This window comes from Hevea brasiliensis, chromosome 4 (genome assembly GCF_030052815.1).
Source record: "Hevea brasiliensis isolate MT/VB/25A 57/8 chromosome 4, ASM3005281v1, whole genome shotgun sequence".
NCBI classification, from domain to species: Eukaryota; Viridiplantae; Streptophyta; class Magnoliopsida; order Malpighiales; family Euphorbiaceae; genus Hevea; species Hevea brasiliensis.
Window position 1 is genome coordinate 26114448 of NC_079496.1, and position 21476 is coordinate 26135923.

At 31.4% G+C, this 21476-nt stretch overlaps 2 protein-coding genes across 4 annotated transcripts in view; both read right to left on the reverse strand.

The window, feature by feature from the left end:
* Positions 1-14334, reverse strand: part of LOC110632898 (chaperonin 60 subunit beta 2, chloroplastic) — a 71303-nt gene extending 56969 nt beyond the window's left edge. The window contains exon 1 of the mRNA XM_058145643.1: positions 14324-14334. The gene's annotated coding sequence lies outside the window, so the exon portion shown is untranslated. The remainder of the gene's footprint in view (positions 1-14323) is intronic.
* Positions 9017-11591, reverse strand: LOC110632901 (E3 ubiquitin-protein ligase SIRP1). Of its 3 annotated transcripts, XM_021781276.2 has the most exons (3): positions 11436-11546; positions 10701-10782; positions 9017-10435 (listed from the first exon to the last, which is right to left on the reverse strand). In XM_021781276.2, the coding sequence occupies exon 3, from the start codon at positions 10387-10389 to the stop codon at positions 9208-9210; it is 1182 nt and encodes a 393-aa protein (XP_021636968.2). In that variant the 5' UTR covers positions 10390-10435; positions 10701-10782; positions 11436-11546; the 3' UTR covers positions 9017-9207. The 3 variants fall into 3 exon arrangements, with proteins under 3 accessions (XP_021636968.2, XP_021636967.2, XP_058001627.1); XM_021781275.2 differs by lacking the exon at positions 10701-10782 and having other exon boundaries at positions 11436-11591; XM_058145644.1 differs by lacking the exons at positions 10701-10782; positions 11436-11546 and adding an exon at positions 11085-11374.
* Positions 14335-21476: the final 7142 nt, after the last annotated feature.

The window sequence follows — 21476 nt, forward strand, 5'->3', positions numbered from 1 at the left end:
CAAAGTCATGTTCAATGGCATCAATTCACAACTATAAGTCACTTGAATTAATGAAACCCTATGGTATCTCAAGGCTACAGAAATTTGAAGGATTTTAAACATGCACAATTTGTTTAATTTCTCTCAAATTCATACTCAATTTACACTCCTAATGATGCCTATACAAACTTTAAAAGGTTTAATTGACACTAACCTTGCTGTGTGCCAACCCAAGCTTGACAAACTCCTCTATTTTTACTTCTTTTTGCTGCCCAATTGCTCTAATGGTGAAGACCAATTTTTGTGAAGGGATGATAGGGTTTTATGGTGGGATGAAGGGGGAAATCAAGCTCACAAGGGAGCTTTAATGGAGGTTGAGAGTGGTGAGGGAGAGGACGCCGAAACTTGGAGAAGAAAGTGAGCAGAATTTGTGTTTCATTTTTTACTCATTTTCCCCTTTTTTACTGAATTTAATGGTGCTGTTGAATGGTGATTGGTGGAAAGCACACTAATGACATCATGTGATGTCATAATTACAAATTTTCTTTCATTTTCTTTTCTTCTTTTTTCTACTCATTTTTAATTAAATTTGTAGCAATATTTATTTATATTTTATGTTATAATAATTATTTATTTAACTAGACAAGTTGGCCAAAAATCATCTCTGAAGACGAAATGACAAAAATGCCCTCTGTTTGGCTTAACAGACTAAAATTGTCTGTACCGATCTAAAAATTTTTCTTATCATTTTTTTGGCATTCTAATGTCATCGAAACCTCAATGACTCTTCTCTAGAGTCCCAAAAATTATTTCATGAATTTTTTTCCCTGGTTTAGGGCTTCTAGCTGTGAAAACAGCAACTTCTCGTTAGGTTACCCATTACTAGGGCACCGGCTCATTTAACTTGGTTGTATTTTATTTCTAAAATTTTTCTTAGATTTTTCTTACTATTATTTGAGTTATTTATGACTCCTTACTCTAGTCTAGATATAGTTTCAGCCGACACCGGTCACCGAAACAGTAGAATGTATAGAATGGCTACAGTGAGGGTGTTACAAAAAATCTATAAATTATAATTTATTTCAAAATAATAAGGTTAGTTTATTTTTACTATTAAAAAAATTAAATATATTTTTTGAATAAAAATATATATTAGGTTGAATCAATTTGATAAGAATGAAATTGCTTAAAAAAAGAAACAATTAGGTTGAATCAACACACTCTTAAGTAAAGGTAGAACAAAGAGTGATAATATTTGATCAATAATTCGCCACTAAACGGAAACTTATTTAGATAAGAGTTGCAAAATAAGCTTCATCACTTGATTATCAATCAACTAACCTCTTAAAATCGATGTTCTTCCCTTTATATAATGTTTACATGAACACAGAATAGGAATTAAGAAGTATTATTAAACAAGAAATAACGAATAAAACTAATTAGAAAGTAAACATGGGCACTAAGTAGAAAATTAGTCAAAGATAGTCAATTTAACTCCTAATCTATTTAGGAAAAGAAAAATCAACAAAAATACTTCCTAAATAACCCTTGCTGCGATTGGATAACTAAAGAGCCGCTGTTAACAACACAACTAGGTTGTGTGCGTTGGGTGAATTACGCAGCATGGGTTATATGAACTTCTAGACTGAGATGAATCTTTTCACACGAAAGGAGACATGGTTGTGGAATTATGCTTGAGTGAGCCTTGTAATCCTTTGGAAACATTGACCTTCTCACACAGTTAGGCCGTGTGCCTTCTCTCCTTTACACGACTTTAGTGTGCAAACCTTCTACCAAAAATTCTTCATTACTTCCTTTTAAGTCCAAATACAAAAGCAAAGTAATAAATTTGTCCCTGGCCCTTGTTAAGGTTCATCTACACATAGCAACCTTTGTCTCTATCATGATGCACATCAATCTATTTCTTATTCTATAGTTTTAATATGTATAATTGAGAATATTTAGCCACAAATGATGAATGCAGAAATAGCCATCCATGAATTTCTATTTATAATATTGTTATTATAAACAATTGAAATTAAAATAAATAAATAGTAAGATAAATTAGTTACAAATTGATAATTATTTGGTTCCAAATCAAGATATAGCGTTACCAAAAGTTACCTACAAAATAGAACTTTATAACGAACGCTTAGCTTTAGCAAGGGATCCACACTTTAATGGTTTAGTGATGTGCCACATCATGGGTTATGCATGACATGTGAATGTGTGGGCTGAAATGATGCAATGAAAATGGGTCTATTTGAGGTGAGGAAGATTAAGGCCCAGGGAAGGTGTCCATATGGGCATGTGTGCATGGACCAAGAGGTGCATAGGGTTTGCGGCAAGTGTGGAAAAGTCAATCCTAATGGGACAAGGAAACCTGGGCCATGCATGAATATGATTCTTGTTGAAAAGTCAAAACCTATGTTGCCAGGAAAAGGAAAGGAAGAGTGGTGTCCGTGGCTCCAAGCAAGTCCAAATCCTAAAGCAACCATGTTTGACCAAGTCCAATTCCATGGGCTACGAGGATGTTGACTATTCTTTTCCCACTTAAAAGAGGGATTTTTGGCCAACATATTCTTTAGGAATATTTGACTTTTCAAAGCTTCTAAATTCCCGTTTTGATTACAACTAAATCCAGATTTGTAGTAGCTTTGGATTCTATCTAGTTTTAGCATATTTGCCTATTTAGTTTATATTTATTTCCTCTTATCTAATTGCTAGACTCTTGCCTATAATTAGGGGTCATTATTTTGTAATAAAAAGGGGTTTTTTATAACATCAATATAATTTTAGCAAAGTTGCTATTAAATTTTAATTCTTATCAATCTTATGATTGCGGCAAATTATCTAAACTTATCTCTTTCTATAGTGGTGTCTACCTTGGTGATATCAAAAGACCCCAATTTCCATCCTTGCTTGGAGAGTTTGTAGCATTTTGACTTATCAAAGCTTTCTTGCAAGTTTATCTATCTTTTGTATTTCTTTGTTATGTCTTTTATTTTTTTTTTTGGATAAACTGTAGATTTTATTAATGGAAAATAGGAAAAGGCAGAAGTTGGACTCTATTCTAACCATTGCCAATAGGCGATCCCCTATACACCCTACCTAAAGAGAACCAACTTCTCCATCGTACAACCAAAGAAATACCAAAAACTAGAACGAAGCTACAAAATCAGATTGGCAACACAAATCTTGCTTCGCTAAAGTATTTGTAATAATATTTGATTCTCTAAAGATATGCAAAATGGAAAGAGATGCAAAAATGGAGACAATTAAATTCATAACATCCAAGAGACGCCAAGGAGTGGATTCTGGGTTGTGAGCCCACAGAACGACAACCTTTGAATATGATTCAATGAAAATTTCAGAAATAGAAGAAAGGAGAAAGGTCTTGGACATTAACAATTCCAAAGCCTTAAGAATAGCTAGCCTTCCGTTCTGCCCTATTGGAATCATCCAAGCCTGCAAGACATGAGAAGATGCAACTAAAAGAACCCACCCCTCCTATTGCACAAGATTTGGGCTTTCCTAATGAAGAACCATCCACATCCATTTGAGAACATTCTGGTTAAGGGGTACCAAGGGGATATGGGACACTAAGGTGAAGGATTCATCCAAGATTGGATAGCAATAGAGTTTTGGAGAAGGTCCATCCCGAAAAATGGGAATTCAGCATCTAACATTTTAGATCAAATAGAAACCTGAAAGAGTATGATAGCACAGTGAGAAGGAGTAGAAAAATCTTTATCACTTAAGACCTCATTTCTAGCAAGCCAAATTGACCGAATGGTGGCAAAGAAGAGTGAATTTTGAAATTTTTCTTAAAATTTACCCGAGACAAGGGATCTCCACTAAGTGGAAAAAGTTGATACATAATTGGGAATACACGACTTAATGCCCCACCAATTTAATAACCACCCCTAAACTTGTCAAGAAAAATTATAAAGAAAATACGATTTATCGTTTCAACCTTTGATTGACACTTAGGGTAGAACCTTTGATCAAAATCAATAATTTGTAAATAACTTAATCATTTCCTTGAACACAACTTCTCATGACAAGTTGGTCAAACCAAAATCTCCACCTTCAATGGACTTAGAACAAGCCATATAAAAGGAAACTCTGAGGTTGCATTTGAGGAAGAATCCAATAGGCATTTATAGATAGAGTTGACAGTAAAAGAACCTCGAGTAATGAGCTGTCAAATTAAAAAATCATTTCGTAATCGACAAAGCTTGACTGAAAGTAGATCATTGCTGCAATGTCATTTCAACGTCCTTTGAAAGTAAATCATTGCTGCAAGGAAAATCGATGTCCAAGAAAGGCGAATTGTTGCTATAAGGAAGACTGATCATTGCTACAAGTTTGAATTAGACTTGGATTTTTGTGTTTTTGATTAAATATAGCCTAGAATTTGCTTTCCATGTGTGTTTTTAGTTGAATCTAGACCTGGGTTTTCTATTATGATGTTCTTAATGTCATGGTTTCTTTCCATGGATTGTTGGATTAAAGTTCTTGGTGTTCTTAGTTCCAAACTCAAAATAGATAAGTTAGAGTTTTTTATTTTCTTGAGTTGCTGGGTTTATTGCTATTATATTCTTCATGTTCTTTAATTTCTATTTTTTATTTTATTTTAATTAAAAATAATAAATAATTTTAATTTTTAAAATTAAAAATATAATACTTTATTATTAAAAATATAACATTTTATTAGAACATGACTAATTTGATCTCAAATAAAAAGTCTAGGGATGAATTGGGCCAAAAAGTTAAAAATTGACTTATTTGAGCCTATGAATTAGCATTGGGGCATATTTGACCTTTTTGCTATTAAAAAATAATAAAATATATTCAAAAACTTATTTTGCTTTTAAAATTTTGCTAATATGTGTTGCTCAATTTTTTTCACCTTTTTTTTAAATTGAAGAGAAGCCATATGTAGTATGTTAACAAATACTTCTAATCCCCAAATGCATGACCCTAAAAAAACCTTCATATTTTCTCCCCCCTTGTTGTCTCATATGTAAAACTCCTCTCTATTACATCAAACCCCTTCACCACCAAACATTCAATTCTCCATACCCCATATTAAAAATCTCATCAGAGACACCATCCAAATCATTAAAGCTGAAATATCATGGTAATAATCTCTAGGAACCTATCTTGCCGAGGCAAAAACTCAGATTTCAGAGATTTTACATTTTGTGTTTGATTAAATTCATGAACTAAAATTATGTACAGAGTTATTTGAATGGTCCTTAAAGTAATTAGATTGTAGCAATTCCTTAGATGGGTTTGCATATTCTTCACTTTTAAAGCTCTTAGTGAGATGCAGACCATATAGAATTTGTTTAAGATAATGAAAGCTAAGGGTATATGCAAATTGTGGGTTGATTGATAGGACTTTTGATTTATACCATACATTTGTTATTATCCATAATGAAGTGCCCAAGAGTAAAGAGAAGGAGAACGCACTAAAGGGAGAATGGAGTAAGAAGGAGAGGGGAAGTCGCTGGAGACTAGAAAGAATGTTATAAGTGATCGAATTTTAACTGAGTAAATTATCTTTTAGTCCTTGAACTATGTTATAATTAATAATTTTATCCTTGTATTTTTTAAAAATCAATGGTTTAGTGCCTGAATTTTGATTTCGTCAAAAAATAGGTCCTTCTATGCATGTATCTGTGGCCTCCCCACCACAATCATCATCAAATTTGCATCACCCAATTTGTCACCACCGCCATCATCTTCCGATTCTCTTCCTCCTTACCTACATTCTTCAAGTCCACATTCCTTTTCAAATTCTCAATCTCATTACCAGGTAACTTTGAATCCTCTATAGCTGAAACCAATGGAGCAAGCTGTGGGTTTTGCCAATCAAATACACATTGGGGGAAGCCTCTCAGCATCACTGGCAGTGGACAATTCAACCCTATGCTTCTTACAAAGAAACCTAGAAAAAATGGAGAACTTGATGGTGTCCATGATTTATAAACCCCTAGTACAAATTGTGAACACATAAGAAGCTCTATTAAAATTCTCATCGAAAAATCACATTTTCAATTTCCTTCTGCAGAAAGCCACACCCAAGAATCAACATTCTCTCTGCATAATTTGCGAACCCATTATCACACAACTTATTCACTATAAATGTAAGAGACTCCCTATCTCTATTGAACCCATAATTTCATATGTGAAAATAAATAGTCATCTCATTCCTACAAACCTTGTAACCGTCGTATTCCTCCATACCCATCGAAGGGAAAGATGGAGCATCTGCAAGACCAATGACGGGGTTATGAGTTAGTGATATGAGAAAAATTGAGATCCCAACTTCTCTTCCAAACTCTGAATCCAATCCCTAATCATCGACTTTTGAGAACTGTTGCCCTCCCATTCCGAAAAGAATGTGTCAAGTGGATCTCCACTTGATGTTTGAACAAGAGTCTACGTCTGAGAAGCGAAGTCATTATTAGGCATCCCAAAATTTATTAACATTCAAATTGGGAAAGTTAATGGAAAAGCTGTTATGCTTGGTTTTGCAGCATTTTGAAAATCTCTAAATGCATAATCTCTTGCGCTAGTCTTGCCAATTTTACTTTCCAAATTAAAGAACCAAATGGGTCCCTGTTTCCACCCACACCACCTTCAACTTATGATAGTTTTTATTTGTGATTTATGTTGCTGGATTGTCAATATCGGTTCTTCCCTTCAAGTGCATTTTATATTTTAACAGGTTGTTGTGTAATGTTTAAAGATTTTTATTATTATTATTTTTTTATTTAGGCCTCTTTATTTGGATGAATAATTTAAAATCATAATCAACTAAATTAAATATTACTTTATATAAATATTTTAAAAAAAATTCAATTCCGTCACTGAAAAGAAATTGATATGTTAAAATAATAGCAAATTAGAAATTTCATATTTATTATTTTTTATACAACAATTAATAAAAATCTCCATTCACATTTGAATGAAATTATTCAGGTATTTTTTAATTGATTTTCTTTCTTAACTAATAAATTAATTTTTATTTATTTTAATAAGAAATTTCTCAATTAATTCTTATCCAATTTCTTTTCCTTTCTTAATCAATTAATTCTTATCCAATTTCTTTTCCTTTCTTAATTAATAAATTAGCTTTCACCGATTTTAATAGGAAGTTTCTTAATCATCCTTAGCTGATTTCCTTTTTTTTTTGTTAATTAATTAATTTTCGTCTATATAGAAAGTACTTTATTTAATTGTTTTTATATGCAAATGTAATTATATAAAAAATATCTTATTTAATTTTTTTTAATTATGTTTTTCTTACATGTATTAATAGAAAAAAAATTGATTTCTCATATTAATCACTATTTTATTAATTTTTACATAATAATTGTTAATATCATTTTCTTTTTTCTTTTATAAATTTAGAATATGCTATTTTTAGTTAATATAATTCATATACAGATAAAATAAATTATAAAAATAAGGTACAGAATTATTAATTAAAGATATTTTTCAAATATGATAATATACATTTAAATAATAGAATACTTAAAATTAAATATATAAAATAATTTATTAATTATTTTACGAAGCATAAAAATTTAAATCTACAAAAAATATACTTTGAGAAAATAAATTTCTTAAATATTATTAATTTTACAATTTATGAATACCATTTTTCTTTATTTCTTTCACTCAATTTAAAGTTTATTTTTTAACATTATTTAAAGAATAAATTTAATTAATATTAGTAAATTGAATTTGTAATATATTTTAGTTGAAATATTAAAAAAAATATAAAATATAATGAAAAATTAATATAAAATAAAACATTAATAATAATAATAATAATAATAATAATAATAATAATAATAATAATAATAATAATAATCTTGTGCAAAGCGCAGAATTCGCAAGTTTTAAGTTTTATATATGGCTCTTCTTTTTATCATATTACATTAACCTTCTCCCAATTATATAATTATTTTATTTCGACCATTTAAATTTAATTTATTAAAATAAAATATTTTAACTTTAATTTTATTCAAAAAAAAATCCTCTTAATATGCAATAACATATTTTAATTAAAGAAATAAAATTACCCTTTTACCCTTTTTTAATCTTTATAATTAAATTAATTAATAATTATTATCAATAAAATTATTAATTATATATATTATTTATTATTAATTAAAATTTAATTTATAATGACTGTAAAATTAATAATATAATAATAAATTTTTTATTTTAAAATAATATTCTATTACTATATGATATTTTATAAATATTTTAATCTTTATACAAAAAATAAAATAATAAATAATAATTTATAACTTTATTTTAATTAAATTAATTTAATATTAATTAAAAATAATTAAGAAATATGTTGTTGCAAATTAAAGAACTTTTTTTAAAATAAAATTAGAATTAAGAGATTTTTATTTTAATAAATTAAAGTTGAATAACAATCTAAATTAAGATAAGAGATGATCGAAGTAATTTACCCTGCTACTCTGCTTCATCCGATTTGGACTATAGATCTTCAAACGTTTGATTGCTTCAAATTTTGACCTTAAAGGAAGGCCATGGACTTGGACAATTCCCTTTATCACATGGGAAACTCAATAGTCATAACATTCAACAAGAAACATGGAAATAAATATAAAAAGCACACCCTTCTTGTTTTATTCTATTCTCTGCATAATCTCTTCGGTAAGCAAAGTTGGACATATTATATATTAAACCGACACTAAGTGACACCTAACTAATTAAAAGGAAAAATCACTTTCTGCTTTGGTCAAGCCCTGAAAAGTTTACATAATTGATAAAACTAACACACCTTGTAGCTTGTAATTGCTTGTTGAGACAGGTCATGACATGGGGCAAACTCTTAAAGGTCTTCTCTAGGGAAAAGATTGGCCCCATATCAGCTGTCTCCACCTCTTCCCTTACCACCACCAATTCAAACAAACACCAAGTCCATCCACCATTTTACGTTACCGTTCAAATAGATACACATGTATAACTATACAAATTAAGAGAAGGTGAAATAGGAGTTGATATTTCTTGAAATATATATATAAAAAAGTGGGCAGCTCAAAATAACAATCTTTTTTGTTTCAAAGACAAGGGTTTCAGTAACATACTATGTACACAAACAAGGCAACACACATTCAAGTAACTTGGAGAAAGAGAAGCTAATATGGCAACTAAAGAAAATCACACTCAATTCTCATCTGTTTGAGCAGCACTTCCAGGAGCATTTGCCAAAGAGGACGATGAGGTTGCGGTTGAATTGCTTCCACTGGATTGAGATCCTGAGGAAGATGAGAACAAACTATTGAAAGGCCAGGGAAATGAAAACCTTCTCCCATTTCCATTTCGTCCTTCCCCTTCTCTCTCTTCAATGTTACTTCCATGATGATGATGACGGTGACGGTGATGATGATTACTACTATTACTACTACTGTCACTGCTACTACTATTGTTATCATCAGTATCATTGCTCTCCCTCTGCTGAATGCTAATCTGAGACCTCTCAGAATCGGACTTGGACTCATCAGCAGGTAACTGAAACCTGCAAACTGGACAAGAACTATGAAGTTCCAGCCATGGTAATATACAAGAGATATGAAACTTATGCTTGCATGGCATTTCCTTTGCCTCGGTGCCAACCTCAAAATCATCCAAACAAACTGAACATTGGAAAGTTTCCTTGATTTCTACAGTAGGCAATGCCTCAATTGCCTCCTTTTGTGCTGGTGGAGTACCATATCTATTTGGATCATTCTCTGCCAAATGCTGCAACAACAAATCCAAGCCAGGTCCTATGAAATAATCACCTAATGACCCAATGGTAGTGTGATTCTGGTTTTGACCATTGCTTGAATCATATGAACCCTGAACAATGATAGTACGATTCAAAGGATTGATCAAAATGACTCGTTCTCTTTCCCTATCTCCTGGTCCATCTCTATTCCTATCTCCTTCAGAATTCTCTGATTCAGATGCCATTCCAGCTCGAATTCCTTGAAGCAATTGTAACATTGCAGATGAACTTCTTCTCCTTCTCCTCATGAATGATTCAAATTCACGGTCTAATTCGCTTTCTCCTCCATGGTGTACCTCACCATCATCACTGTCCTCTTCTTCTTCAAAACCCATTCTTCTATATCTTCTACGTCGACGAGGATTTCCCATCATGCCAAGCAAGATTGGTGCCCAAAGGGAGAGTGCACGATCGGAACTGAAATCAGAATCAGGCTCCTGATTTTCTCTTGTACTACTACTCATTTCTTCTATAAATCCACTTTGACAAAATGGGCATTTAATCTCAGCTTCCATTATGGGACTCACCATCTGAGAGCACATGTGACACCAATACCGGGCTGCCATTGTTTCCTCCATTCTTTCTCTCTCCCCTCCTCCAGCAACCACCCTTTTCTTGTAATCTCTGTCAACAGCCCAAGGTAAACGCATTAATAAGAAAAAGCAAAAACCATTCCAATCTTGAATTCACACAGAAAGAAGTAGCATGAAAATTTTGCAACACAGAAAGAAGTAACATGAAAATTTTACAACTATCTTCAGATCTAACAACTGATAAGCACTAAAAATACAAAATTCTACCATCAAAGAGAACCTTAAACCACCAGCAGAAAATGTCACAAATAATTAAGGGAGTGGAAAGAAACTGTGCGTCTCTCGAAAAAACAAACCTACTTATGCCCGGTTGAAAAAGTAATATATTTCAAGATCTATCAATCAGAAAATCACAGATCACCTGGAAATAATCTCCAGCTGAAAATTTGAAAGAAGACACATTAAAAGAAATAGAGAAAAAAATGAAAAAAAAAATCATCTTTAAAAAGAAAATACAATTCCCACAAAACAGAAGAAAAAATTGTAGCATATTGCCAGATACCCACAAGAGAAAATTTTAATTTCAAGACGAAAATCAGTGTAGAGACTGCAACTAGAGAAAAGAAACAAACGAAGACTTTAGTTCTTACCAAATGAATATAAGAGATAATTAACTCAGAATAACCGAGTACCAGAGCACCCCAAAATATAAATATAAATACAAATTCGACAAGAGAGACCTTTTTGTGAGGAAACCAAAGGTAGGTAAATTAAGCCCACAAATTTAAACCCCAGGAAGATCCGGAAAAATCCCCAGAAGCAGAACATGTAATTTGTTGACACAAACAAGCATCTCCTCTTAGAAATTATCAGCTGATTGTTTAAATACTAAGAAAAACCCATCAACCCATGAACAAACAAGATGATAATGCTGGAATTTGACACGCAAACAGAAAAAATAAATAAATAAATAAAATTCTCAAATAAAAAGTAAAGAAAAATAGCAGGAATCATCAAGAAACCAAGGCAATAAAAAAAATAAAAATAAATAAAAGATAAATTGAAACAAAGAGGATTAAAGAAAAAATTACCCAAAAGTGGATTTGAATGGCAGATTTGGTGGAGAAAAATACGTCTAGATTTTGTGTCGAGGAGAGAAGAAAAAGCAAGAGAACAGAATGAATAGACACAGTTAGGTTCGCATTATACAACACAACCAAAACGCGTCCTTTTCAATATTTCTTGCTTTTGTCAACTTTTTTTTTTAAATTATTATTAGATTAAATTGCAGTCTAACCTTTAAAATTTAATAAAATTTATAATTTAATCCTAATACTTTAAAATTTTATTTATTTAATCTTTAACATTTTCGTAAATACATATTAATCCCTCTGCTAGAATTTCCGTTAAAATCATCGTTAGTCAACTTGATTTTAAATGGGTCGATATAACTATTAATTTCAATATAATTTATTAGAGAAATTTAATTTAATTAATTTTTTATTTAATTTAATTTAAAATTTTTAATTTAAATTTAATTTAATCTAAAAATTAAAAATAATAATAAATTCAGTTTCTTAATTTTAGATTTAAATCAAGAAATTATCCCAATATCAAAAAATTAAAGTTTTTATTTTTTTATTTGAATTAAAAAAATAAAAAATTTAGCTCATAAATTTTTAATATTTAAATTAAATTAAATTTAAATTGAAATTTTTATATTAAATTTGATAAAAAATTAAAAATATTATAATTCTTTAATAAATATTAGAGGTAAATTGAACATTTTATCAATTTTTAATACTTAAAATGCCCCTTCACGTATGGCTTTCTCTCCTCTTCTCCACTTTTCTCTTGTCCTAAATGATCAACACACATTTAAGCAAGTTCATCCAAACGCAACAAAATCCCATATAACAATTACCAGTTAACAAGCATCTTAAAATCAAAACTACCTATTCTCCCCACAACCCACCACCAAAGTCTGCAATTATGAAGCTTAAAATCCAATACCCATTCGTCTCATGTTGTAGGGCCAGTGGCAATAACAACTCCGAAATGATACTCTGGAGCCGATCGGGTGACGTTCGGAGGCGAAGGCTCTGATGGCGCAGTGGACACTGCAAATGTTGACGAGAAGAAGTAGGAGGAAAAGCAGCAGAGTTGGGGTTGGTCTACGTCGTCCACAGCTGCGATGGCTGATTGAAGCCGACGCTTTGCTCGATATATGAGGATAACGTGGTCGTGGTGGTCCTGGTGGAGGAGGGAACGGAAAGAGGTGTAGCTGGTGACCACGTCCTTGAGGTCAACGTGGAGGGTGTAGCATGTAGGCATCAGGTGCTGGTAGTTGACGAGCACTGCCAATTCTTGTAAACCATTGAGGCTTCATTTGTTTCTGTTCTGTTGGGTATATGTTTGTGCATCAATTTGTTTCTCTGTTGAATGTTAATTAAGAAATTGATTGCTGAGTGCCACGATTAGAGAATTGAAACTGGGATTTGAGATTGTGTTTAGAGTTGAGGATTGGGATTATGAATTTATGAATTTCTGGTTCTAGATTTTTAGTTTATTTTTTGAGAAGAATATCAATGGTTACTAATTGAGATTATTAAGGCTATTTTGTTCAGTTGTTTATTCTTTCTTATTCTTCATATTTTTCTGTAAATCGGCCATTTGGGACTTTATGCATGCTCTATTCTTTGTAAATGGGAGGGACAGAGGGGCATTGTTGGTGCCGTGGAGAGAGTATATAATAGAGGGTATTTTTGTCTTTTTATTCATATTAATGGTGATTTAATTGAGGTTCCAATGAAATTGATTAATTTGTAAATTTATTAAAATATGAAAGATTAAATAAATGAGTTTTAAAATTATAATGATTAAGTTATGAATTTCATTAAATCTCATAGATTAAATTTGCAAATGGAATGAGTTTTATCATAAAATTAAATTAAAAAGGGTCTTATTGTCCTTTTAAATATTTTTATTGTATTTCATATGCATTAATAATAGCTCTTTTTTTGGAGGCAAAATGTCTATTTTAACGCGCCAATAGTCATATAAATTTTTAAAGTGTTTTGAATCTAAATAAATTCTTTAAATTTAAAAAAAAAAATCAAATAAATCCTTCAAATTTTAAAATGGATCAAATAAACATTTTTTACTATTTTGAGAATAATAAGCCCTTTAACTTTTAAAAATAGATAAAAAAAAATTAAATTGTAATTTGCCTCTAATATAAAACCATTCAAAGCTGTGCATGAAAATCTTCTAGTGCATGAGGTCCTCATCAGCAATCCTATGTATCGAATATCCAACATTCCAATAAGTCTCTACTGCATCTTGGAGCAAGTTAATAACTTGTTCTTTACCAAATGATTCAAAAAGCTTTTCTATGGTTTCATTACTTCGTTTCTTGAATCATTAAACAAAGAACAATTTATCAATTTGCTCTAAGATGCAACAGATATCCATAGCAATTCAGATACACAGGTTGTTGATGAGGATCCCGTACACTAGAAGATCTTCATGTATAGACTTGGCTTGATTTATATTAGAAATAAATTATAATTAAATCTTTTTTGTCTAGGCCAAAGGCTCATTTTAACCCCTAAAGTATACTCTAATAGTCAATTGAGCCTTTAAACAAAGTTTGGGATCAATTGAACCCTTAATGATTTAATTTTAGTTCAATTAAGACCTAATTTAATAGTATTAAACATTTACCATTAAAAATTAGCAAAGTTAATAATTAATGAATAAAATTACATTTTTTTCACATTAAGTAAAAATATTATTAACATAACCAACAACAGCACCCCTAAATGAGAACTTCTTACCCTAACCCTTCTTAACCACGGCACACATGCAGCTCACTCATTTTAGCACCCCCATTTGCAACGCCATATAGAGCTCTTCTGTCTCACCTTCTTCCCATAGACAACTCCTTTTCTTTTTTTTCTAAGATCATGAAACTCATTTGTATAAGAGCTCAAATTACAAATTCAATGAAATGAGGTTATCATACATTACTACTATAACGTCCTGAACTTCTGAGCTCTGAACAGTACTATTTTCAGTCCATGAAGAATACTATTCAAAGCCAATTTGAGGACCAAAAATGAAATGAAAATAAATTGAAATAAGCAGTATAAAAATCAAAGTGACCATCTGGTTATGGACTAAATGGTCATTATCGAAAAAGATATACTATAATCAAATGAGGGGCATTTTGGTCATTTGACACCCAGAGTGGGATTTTGACCTAAATGTCCATTAAAATGAGTAACATCAAAATGTTGAAAATTAATTAAAAATATGAAGTGTTTATGGAAAATAAATTGGGACACAAAGGGGATTATGGAAATTGTTAAAAATTAGAATTAAATATAATTAAAATTAAAATTAAATTATGGATAATTATAAAAGGATGAGACAAAATTTAATAAATGGAAAAAGCTCATCTTCTTCCTTGGTACCCCCTTGGCCGAAACTCAAGTCCCTCTCTCTCCTCCATTTTTTTTTCAACTTCAAGCTTGATTTCTCTTGAATTCTCACCATAAAACTCATAATTCCCAACACTAAACCTTATTATTTGATCTTGGTGAAGAGTTTGGAAGCAAAAAGAAGTAGAGAATTGGAGTTTTGGCAAGCTTGAAATCCACATAAGTGAGGTTAGTGCTAATCCTTGTCTTCCATCTTGTTCTAATCTTGGATTTAAGTTGAGCCATAATGAAATTGAATGAAAAATGAAGAAAATATGCATGAATGAACAACATGAAATTTCAGTTAGCCTTTGAGGAATGGGGTTTTGATGAATTGACGTAATTAATTTTACCTACTAATGTTATTGGATGTGTATACATGAATTATAGTTGAAGTTGTATGAGTTTGCATGAGATGTGAATTGTGGAGGTTAGGGTTTGAGGCAAATTTGGGGGTTTTGTGATATGATACATAATTGAAGTGTTTGAGGTCAAATATTGACCAATTGATGTGTGTTGGTTGAGAATTGAAGTTGGTTGTTGAGTTGAATTAAAGAATTAGAAGTGTGATTTTTGTGCAAGAATTATGGACCTTTGAGTCCAGTGTGTTTATGTGGTTATAAGTTGAGCTACACCACTCCAATTGGTGTGAGGCCAATTGGAGATGAAACCTAAGACATAATGCTAGAAATTTTATGAAGGAAAGTTGCACAGAAAATGACAACAGGCTACCATAAGTTAGGCTTGAATCTAAAATTGATGTTCTGGACCTGGGCAAAAATGACCATATGAACAATGTTTAGTAATTTAGGCATAACTTACTCTAAGAAGCCCCAATTGACCTAATTCTTGAATCCATGGAAACCTGAGACATAGGAGAACATTTCATGTGAAGAACTTAGAGTCAAATTATGACCCTAATTCAACTAAATTGCTAGACAAAATTAGTCCAGCAAACTTACCTTGGACCAAACCTGACCTGGAAATCCTGAACTTCAGGGTACCCAACTAGTTGTGGCAAAAATATCATAACTCAATCTACAAAACTGTAAATGCAGTGATTTAAAAGCTAAAATTTCTATAAGACCTAAAACTACAACTTTAATGTTTTGACCAGAACCTGGATATCAATGCAACTTAGGAAAATTGTTAGGACAATTCAGGAACTCCAATCCTGGCATTCCTGTACTTGGAGCAAATTGCCAATTAACACCCAAATACTAATTAGATTATAACTTCCATTAGAAAACCCCAATTGGAGTGAATCAAGATGATCTAGAAACCTAAGAATGAGGGCTACAACTTTTGTTTAGGAACCTTACTCAAATTCTAGATGTAAAATCCTTAAATGTTAAATGCAAAAGCTGACCTGAATTTGAAATTCTGAATGTACAGGGTTTATGAGTCCAGGTTGGTTAAATTGCCATAACTCACCCTATACAGCTTCAAGTTTAGAAATTCTTGAAATCGTGTAACCATGAGACACAGGAGAACAACTCATGAAGAACACCAAGCCAAATTATGGTTGTAACTTGATCAAATGGCTTGACAAATTTGAGTTCCAGAATCTACCCCTGTTCTAGAACAGCATTAGTCACTAGACCAGTACTTGGTAAAATGACCATAACTAGAGCTGCACAACTTCAAATTTGATGATTTGAAAAGAAAATTAAAGCTAAGATAATAAGAAACAACTTTTATGAAGAAAGTGTGACCAAATTACTACTGTGGCTTGGCCTAATATAAGAGTAAAATCAAGATTAAAATTCTAGAATTTATAATGTACTTCTAAAAGGACTTGAAATATGATTGGTAATTAATACCAATGACTCATTAAACGTGGTTGTGTTGTAAATGTGTATTTGGAACTTATATTTCTCAACATGATTGGAACAATAATATTATGAAGTATAAATACTAATTGCCCATGTATGCCTAAACATGTGTGTATGGGTTGGATAAATTGGCATGCCAAGTAGGGTTGTTGCAGTATTGCTTAAGCTTTGTGTCATTATGTGATTATGACTTTTGAGCCATTCTGTTGATCATGGCTACCAGCCATTCTGTTGCATTTCATCGTATGTGGCTTTATGCTTGATTTCTATTATGGCTTTTTAGCCATTCTGTTACATACCTGGTCAACATTATGTATCCGATGGTATGACGGCGTGAGATATAGATGTGTCTAGTACTAGTGATACCGGCTTATCCAGTCCAGTCAGTCTATTATAGGTTACTTGAGCATCAATATGAGTCATGTAAATTAAATGATGAACAAATAAATTAAAAGATAAACAAAATAAATATCATTCAAATATTATTACAAAATGCATCTCTTATGATCATATGACCTTGAATTAATTATTTCTATTTGTTTATTTTATTTTTGTATTATTATTGCACCACTAAGCGTTATGCTTAGTGCGTTGGTTTTTCCACGCGTAGGTACTTGAGATAAAGTCCAATAGATAGTGGACTGAGATTGGAGGTCAGCTCTGCAGGAGTATTGTGTCACCTCATCATCACATTTTGGTAAGGCCCATAAAAGCCATATGAGTGTACTTTTGCACTTTGTAATTATTCATTACTTGTAATGTAAATATTAAGTTGTATAAAAGTTTGTATACGATGTAAATTAATAAATTTGATCATTTCATGTATAATATGGGTTTGAAATTTGATATGGGATAAGATGAATATGGTATGAATGACAATGATTGATTGAAAATTTCATTAAAATGAGATGTCATATGAGATTATTTTTAAACAGGTGACTGATAAAATAGGACAATTATAAATAAACAAGAGAAACTCCGCCTATTTCTCTATTTAAATAAATTGATTTTTATTATATAATGGCATTAAAATTAATAATGAATAAAGTAAGACAAGATAAAGTATTCTGGCACAGAATGTAGCGTTCCTTACTCGGCTACACTATAAATAGGGTAAGGGGTGTTACAACTACACTTCAAAATGAAAAAGTGTTATGTAGGATTTGCTTCGAAGGAGATATTAGTGTAGTCCTATGTACTTCCCTTTAGACACCATATCCTTTACTTGTGAGAAGCAACGATGCACGAAAATGGGAAGAGCCCCATTCCAAAAATGTTTCCTCTCCGAAAATGCTAGGACACGACTAGGAAATGTCTCCACGCCATTTCTACAATTCCTTGAAATCGAAAATGTGTTTCCCTTCCTAGACATGTGTTTCTTTAAAAAAAAAAAAGAAAACATAAAATCAAAACATAAAAGAATCATGCAACAGCCAAAAAACATATTAGATTTAAATCAATTAGCGTCACAAGAAGAAGAAGAAGAAGGAGTACCTAGGGCAGCGATTAGATCTGACTAGCAGCGACGACTCTAGCAGCAACGACTCTAGGCTTAGGCCAGGCATGTTGTCATCTTGCCCATGCTTTGCCTCCCTCTCCCTTCCCCCATCGATGCTCTGCCTCCCTTCCCATGCCATGCTCCATTTACTATACCAACAATCTAATGTGCGTGAGATCGATACCTTGCTATTTAAACAGTTATTTTTTTTTAAATAGTTATTAATTTTATTTATTCCATTTTACATTAAATTTTTAGAATATGTTTTACTTTAGCCTTTTGGTATCAAACAAGTTAGTGATAAAATGAGTTTGATTATTTTTAATTTATTCTATATATTTAATTAATTTATTATTCTATATATTTATTGTTTCAATTATTTATACTTATAAATATATAAATAGTCTAATTAATTAATCAAGTAATTAATTTAGACATGTATTAATTATTTTATATTGAAATAGATTGAAGAGCAATTTATTATTTTGTATTAATTAATTTAGGCATGTATTAATTATTAATTAATTTGTTTGAGAAATTGAATTGATCGTATGCAGTTGCTTTTTTCTTTCTTTTGATAGGATAATATGTGAATGGATTCTTCAAATTCTAATTTTACTCAAGCAAATAGCACTAGTAGTGCCACTTTTTCAAGAACTAGAGAGGAAGAATTTAATCCTTTGTGGAGATATGTGGCTAAACTTGAGAAAACGGGAGAAGGAGGGGGTAATTGTAAATGGATATGTAATTTTTATAGACAATAAAAGTAAGGGACTTACACTCGAGCTAGGACTCATTTATTGAAAATCACTAAGAAAGGGATTGGTCTGTAAAAAAGTGAGGAATGATAATATTTCTGAAATGAGAAAAGAGGAGGATGAAGAAGCAAATAGAATTATTAATTCACAATCTAGACGAGTTCCTTTGCGTAGTATAACTTTTGCTTCTTCATTGAATACAACTAAGCCATGTGTTTCAGCAGCTTTAAAGAGAAAAAGAGTTAATAATTCTCCTCTTAGCAGAGCTTTTGACTTATAAACCAGAGCTCAATTAGATGTAGAGATTGCTAGAATGTTCTACACTAGGGGGTTTACCTTTTAATTTTGCTAGAAACCCTTATTATGTGAGTTCTTATTCCTTTACTACTAATCATGCTTTGGGTAGCTATGTGCCACCTGGTTATAACAAATTATGAACCATATTACTTCAGCAAGAAAAGACAAATGTAGAGAGGTTGCTTGAACCTATTAAAAGCACTAAGTTAGAAAAGGGTATTAGTATTGTGAGTGATGGATGGAGTGACCCCCAAAGGAGGCCTTTGATTAATTTTATGGTTGTTTTTTAGTCTAGCCCTATGTTTATCAAATCTGTAGATTGTTCTGGTAAAGTGAAAGATAAGCAATTCATTGCTAATTTGCTAAAGGAAGTAATTAATGAGGTTGGTCATTTGAAAGTGGTACAAGTCATTACTGATAATGCTTCAAATCTGTAAGGGTGCTGGAGAAATCATTAAGGGAATGTTTCCACATATTTATTGGACTCCTTGTGTTCTGCATACTCTTAATCTTGGTTTGAAGAATATATGTGCAAAAAATGTGAAAACTAATTAAGAAACTTATGATGTGTGTCATTGGATCACTAAAAGCAATGGAGATGCTTTGCAAATCAAGAATTTTATAATAAATCAGTCCACGAGGATTGCAATTTACAATCGGTTTAGCTCTTTGAAGTTGCTTTCAATTGTTGATACTTGTTTTACTTCTATTGTTGTGATGCTTAAAAGATTTAAACTCATTAGGCATGCTTTAAAAGCAATGGTTATGAGTGATTAATGGGCACAATACTGAAAAGATGACCAAGGTAAAGTTAGATTTGTTTGTGATAAAGTGGTGGATGAGGATTGGTGGGAAAAGGTTGATTACATCCTTACTTTTACTAGACCCATTTATTACATGATTAGATTTTGTGACACAGATAAGCCATACCTTCATTTAGTTTATGAGTTGTGAGATTTTATGATTGAAAAAGGTGAAGAAGGTTATTTTTTTATCATAAAGGAAAGCAAGCAGTTGAGTTTTCTCCTTTCTATTGTGTGGTTCATTGAATTCTTATTGATCATTGGGCAAAGAGCAACACTTCCCTTCATTGTTTGGCTCATTTATTAAATCTATGACAAATTTCTAAATTATATACTCATCTTCTTCCCGTAAATTTTTTACTTTTTTTTGGTTTCATGAATTTATTTTCTTGTTTTTAAAGATTTTACAGTGAAAAATAGCTTCAAGGTAAAGTACCTCCTCATATGGATGGAGAAGTATCCACTGAAAGAATTAAGTGCTTTAGGAGGAATTTTTTTTTCCTAATGATGACAAGTGAATTAGAGCAAATGATGAACTTGCAAAATTTTCCATTAAAAGTGGGCCATTTGCATATCCGAATTCTATTGGAAGTAGGTATACTACAGATCCTAGGAAGTGGTGGTATGTTTTGATTCTAATGCACCTTTACTTCAAAAGTTAGCTTTTAAAGTACTTAGACAACTTACTTCCTCCTCTTGTGTTGAAAGGAACTGGAGTACTTATTCCTTCATTCATTCATGTAGAAGGAATAAATTAACTTTAAAATGGGTAGAGCACTTTGTTTTTATCCATAATTATCTTTGTCTTTTATCAAGAAACTCCTCCTAATATTATGATGAGAAGATAAATTTGTGGAATGTTGGTGGCAATGAATTTTGGAGTATGAAAAATGTGGGAGTTCTTGAGTTTGCCAATCTTTCATTAGATGAACCAAAGTTGGATTTTTTTTTTTTTAATGAAAACGCAACTACAAACATGGAGAAGGAGAATGACAAATGAAATAGAGAAAATGCCACAAATTTCATTATCTATTCCTTTTTTAATATTTGAATGTGTTGTAGTTTATATTTTTTTTTAGTATGAAACTTCTAAACATTTATTTTTTTTATATGATTGAATTTGAATGTTGATTTGAACTTTATTTATTATTAAACTTCTTTCATGATTTGGATATATATATATATATAGTTTCCAATTTGCCGTATCTCTATTGAGGAGCGCTTGCCTGGGTATGATGTTTAGGTTCTAACTTGTCTAGGCCTTCTGTATTATGGATAAGAAAGCATAGAGAAGGTAAAATAACATTTAACTAGGAAGTTCCCTTTTTTTATGCTTCACTAGAACTTCTACGATAATGTTTGTTCAAATTGACATGAGAAAGCACTAGGATATACGGAGAACACAGTAGTGGTGCTTGTACATCAACACCTCTCTTTGCATTGCAAAAATAAATTTC

What these genes read in the sequence shown, in the direction of transcription:
- LOC110632901 (XM_021781275.2), bottom strand. Translation starts at nt 10,389, where the DNA reads ATGGAGGAAACAATGGCAGCCCGGTATTGGTGTCACATGTGCTCTCAG.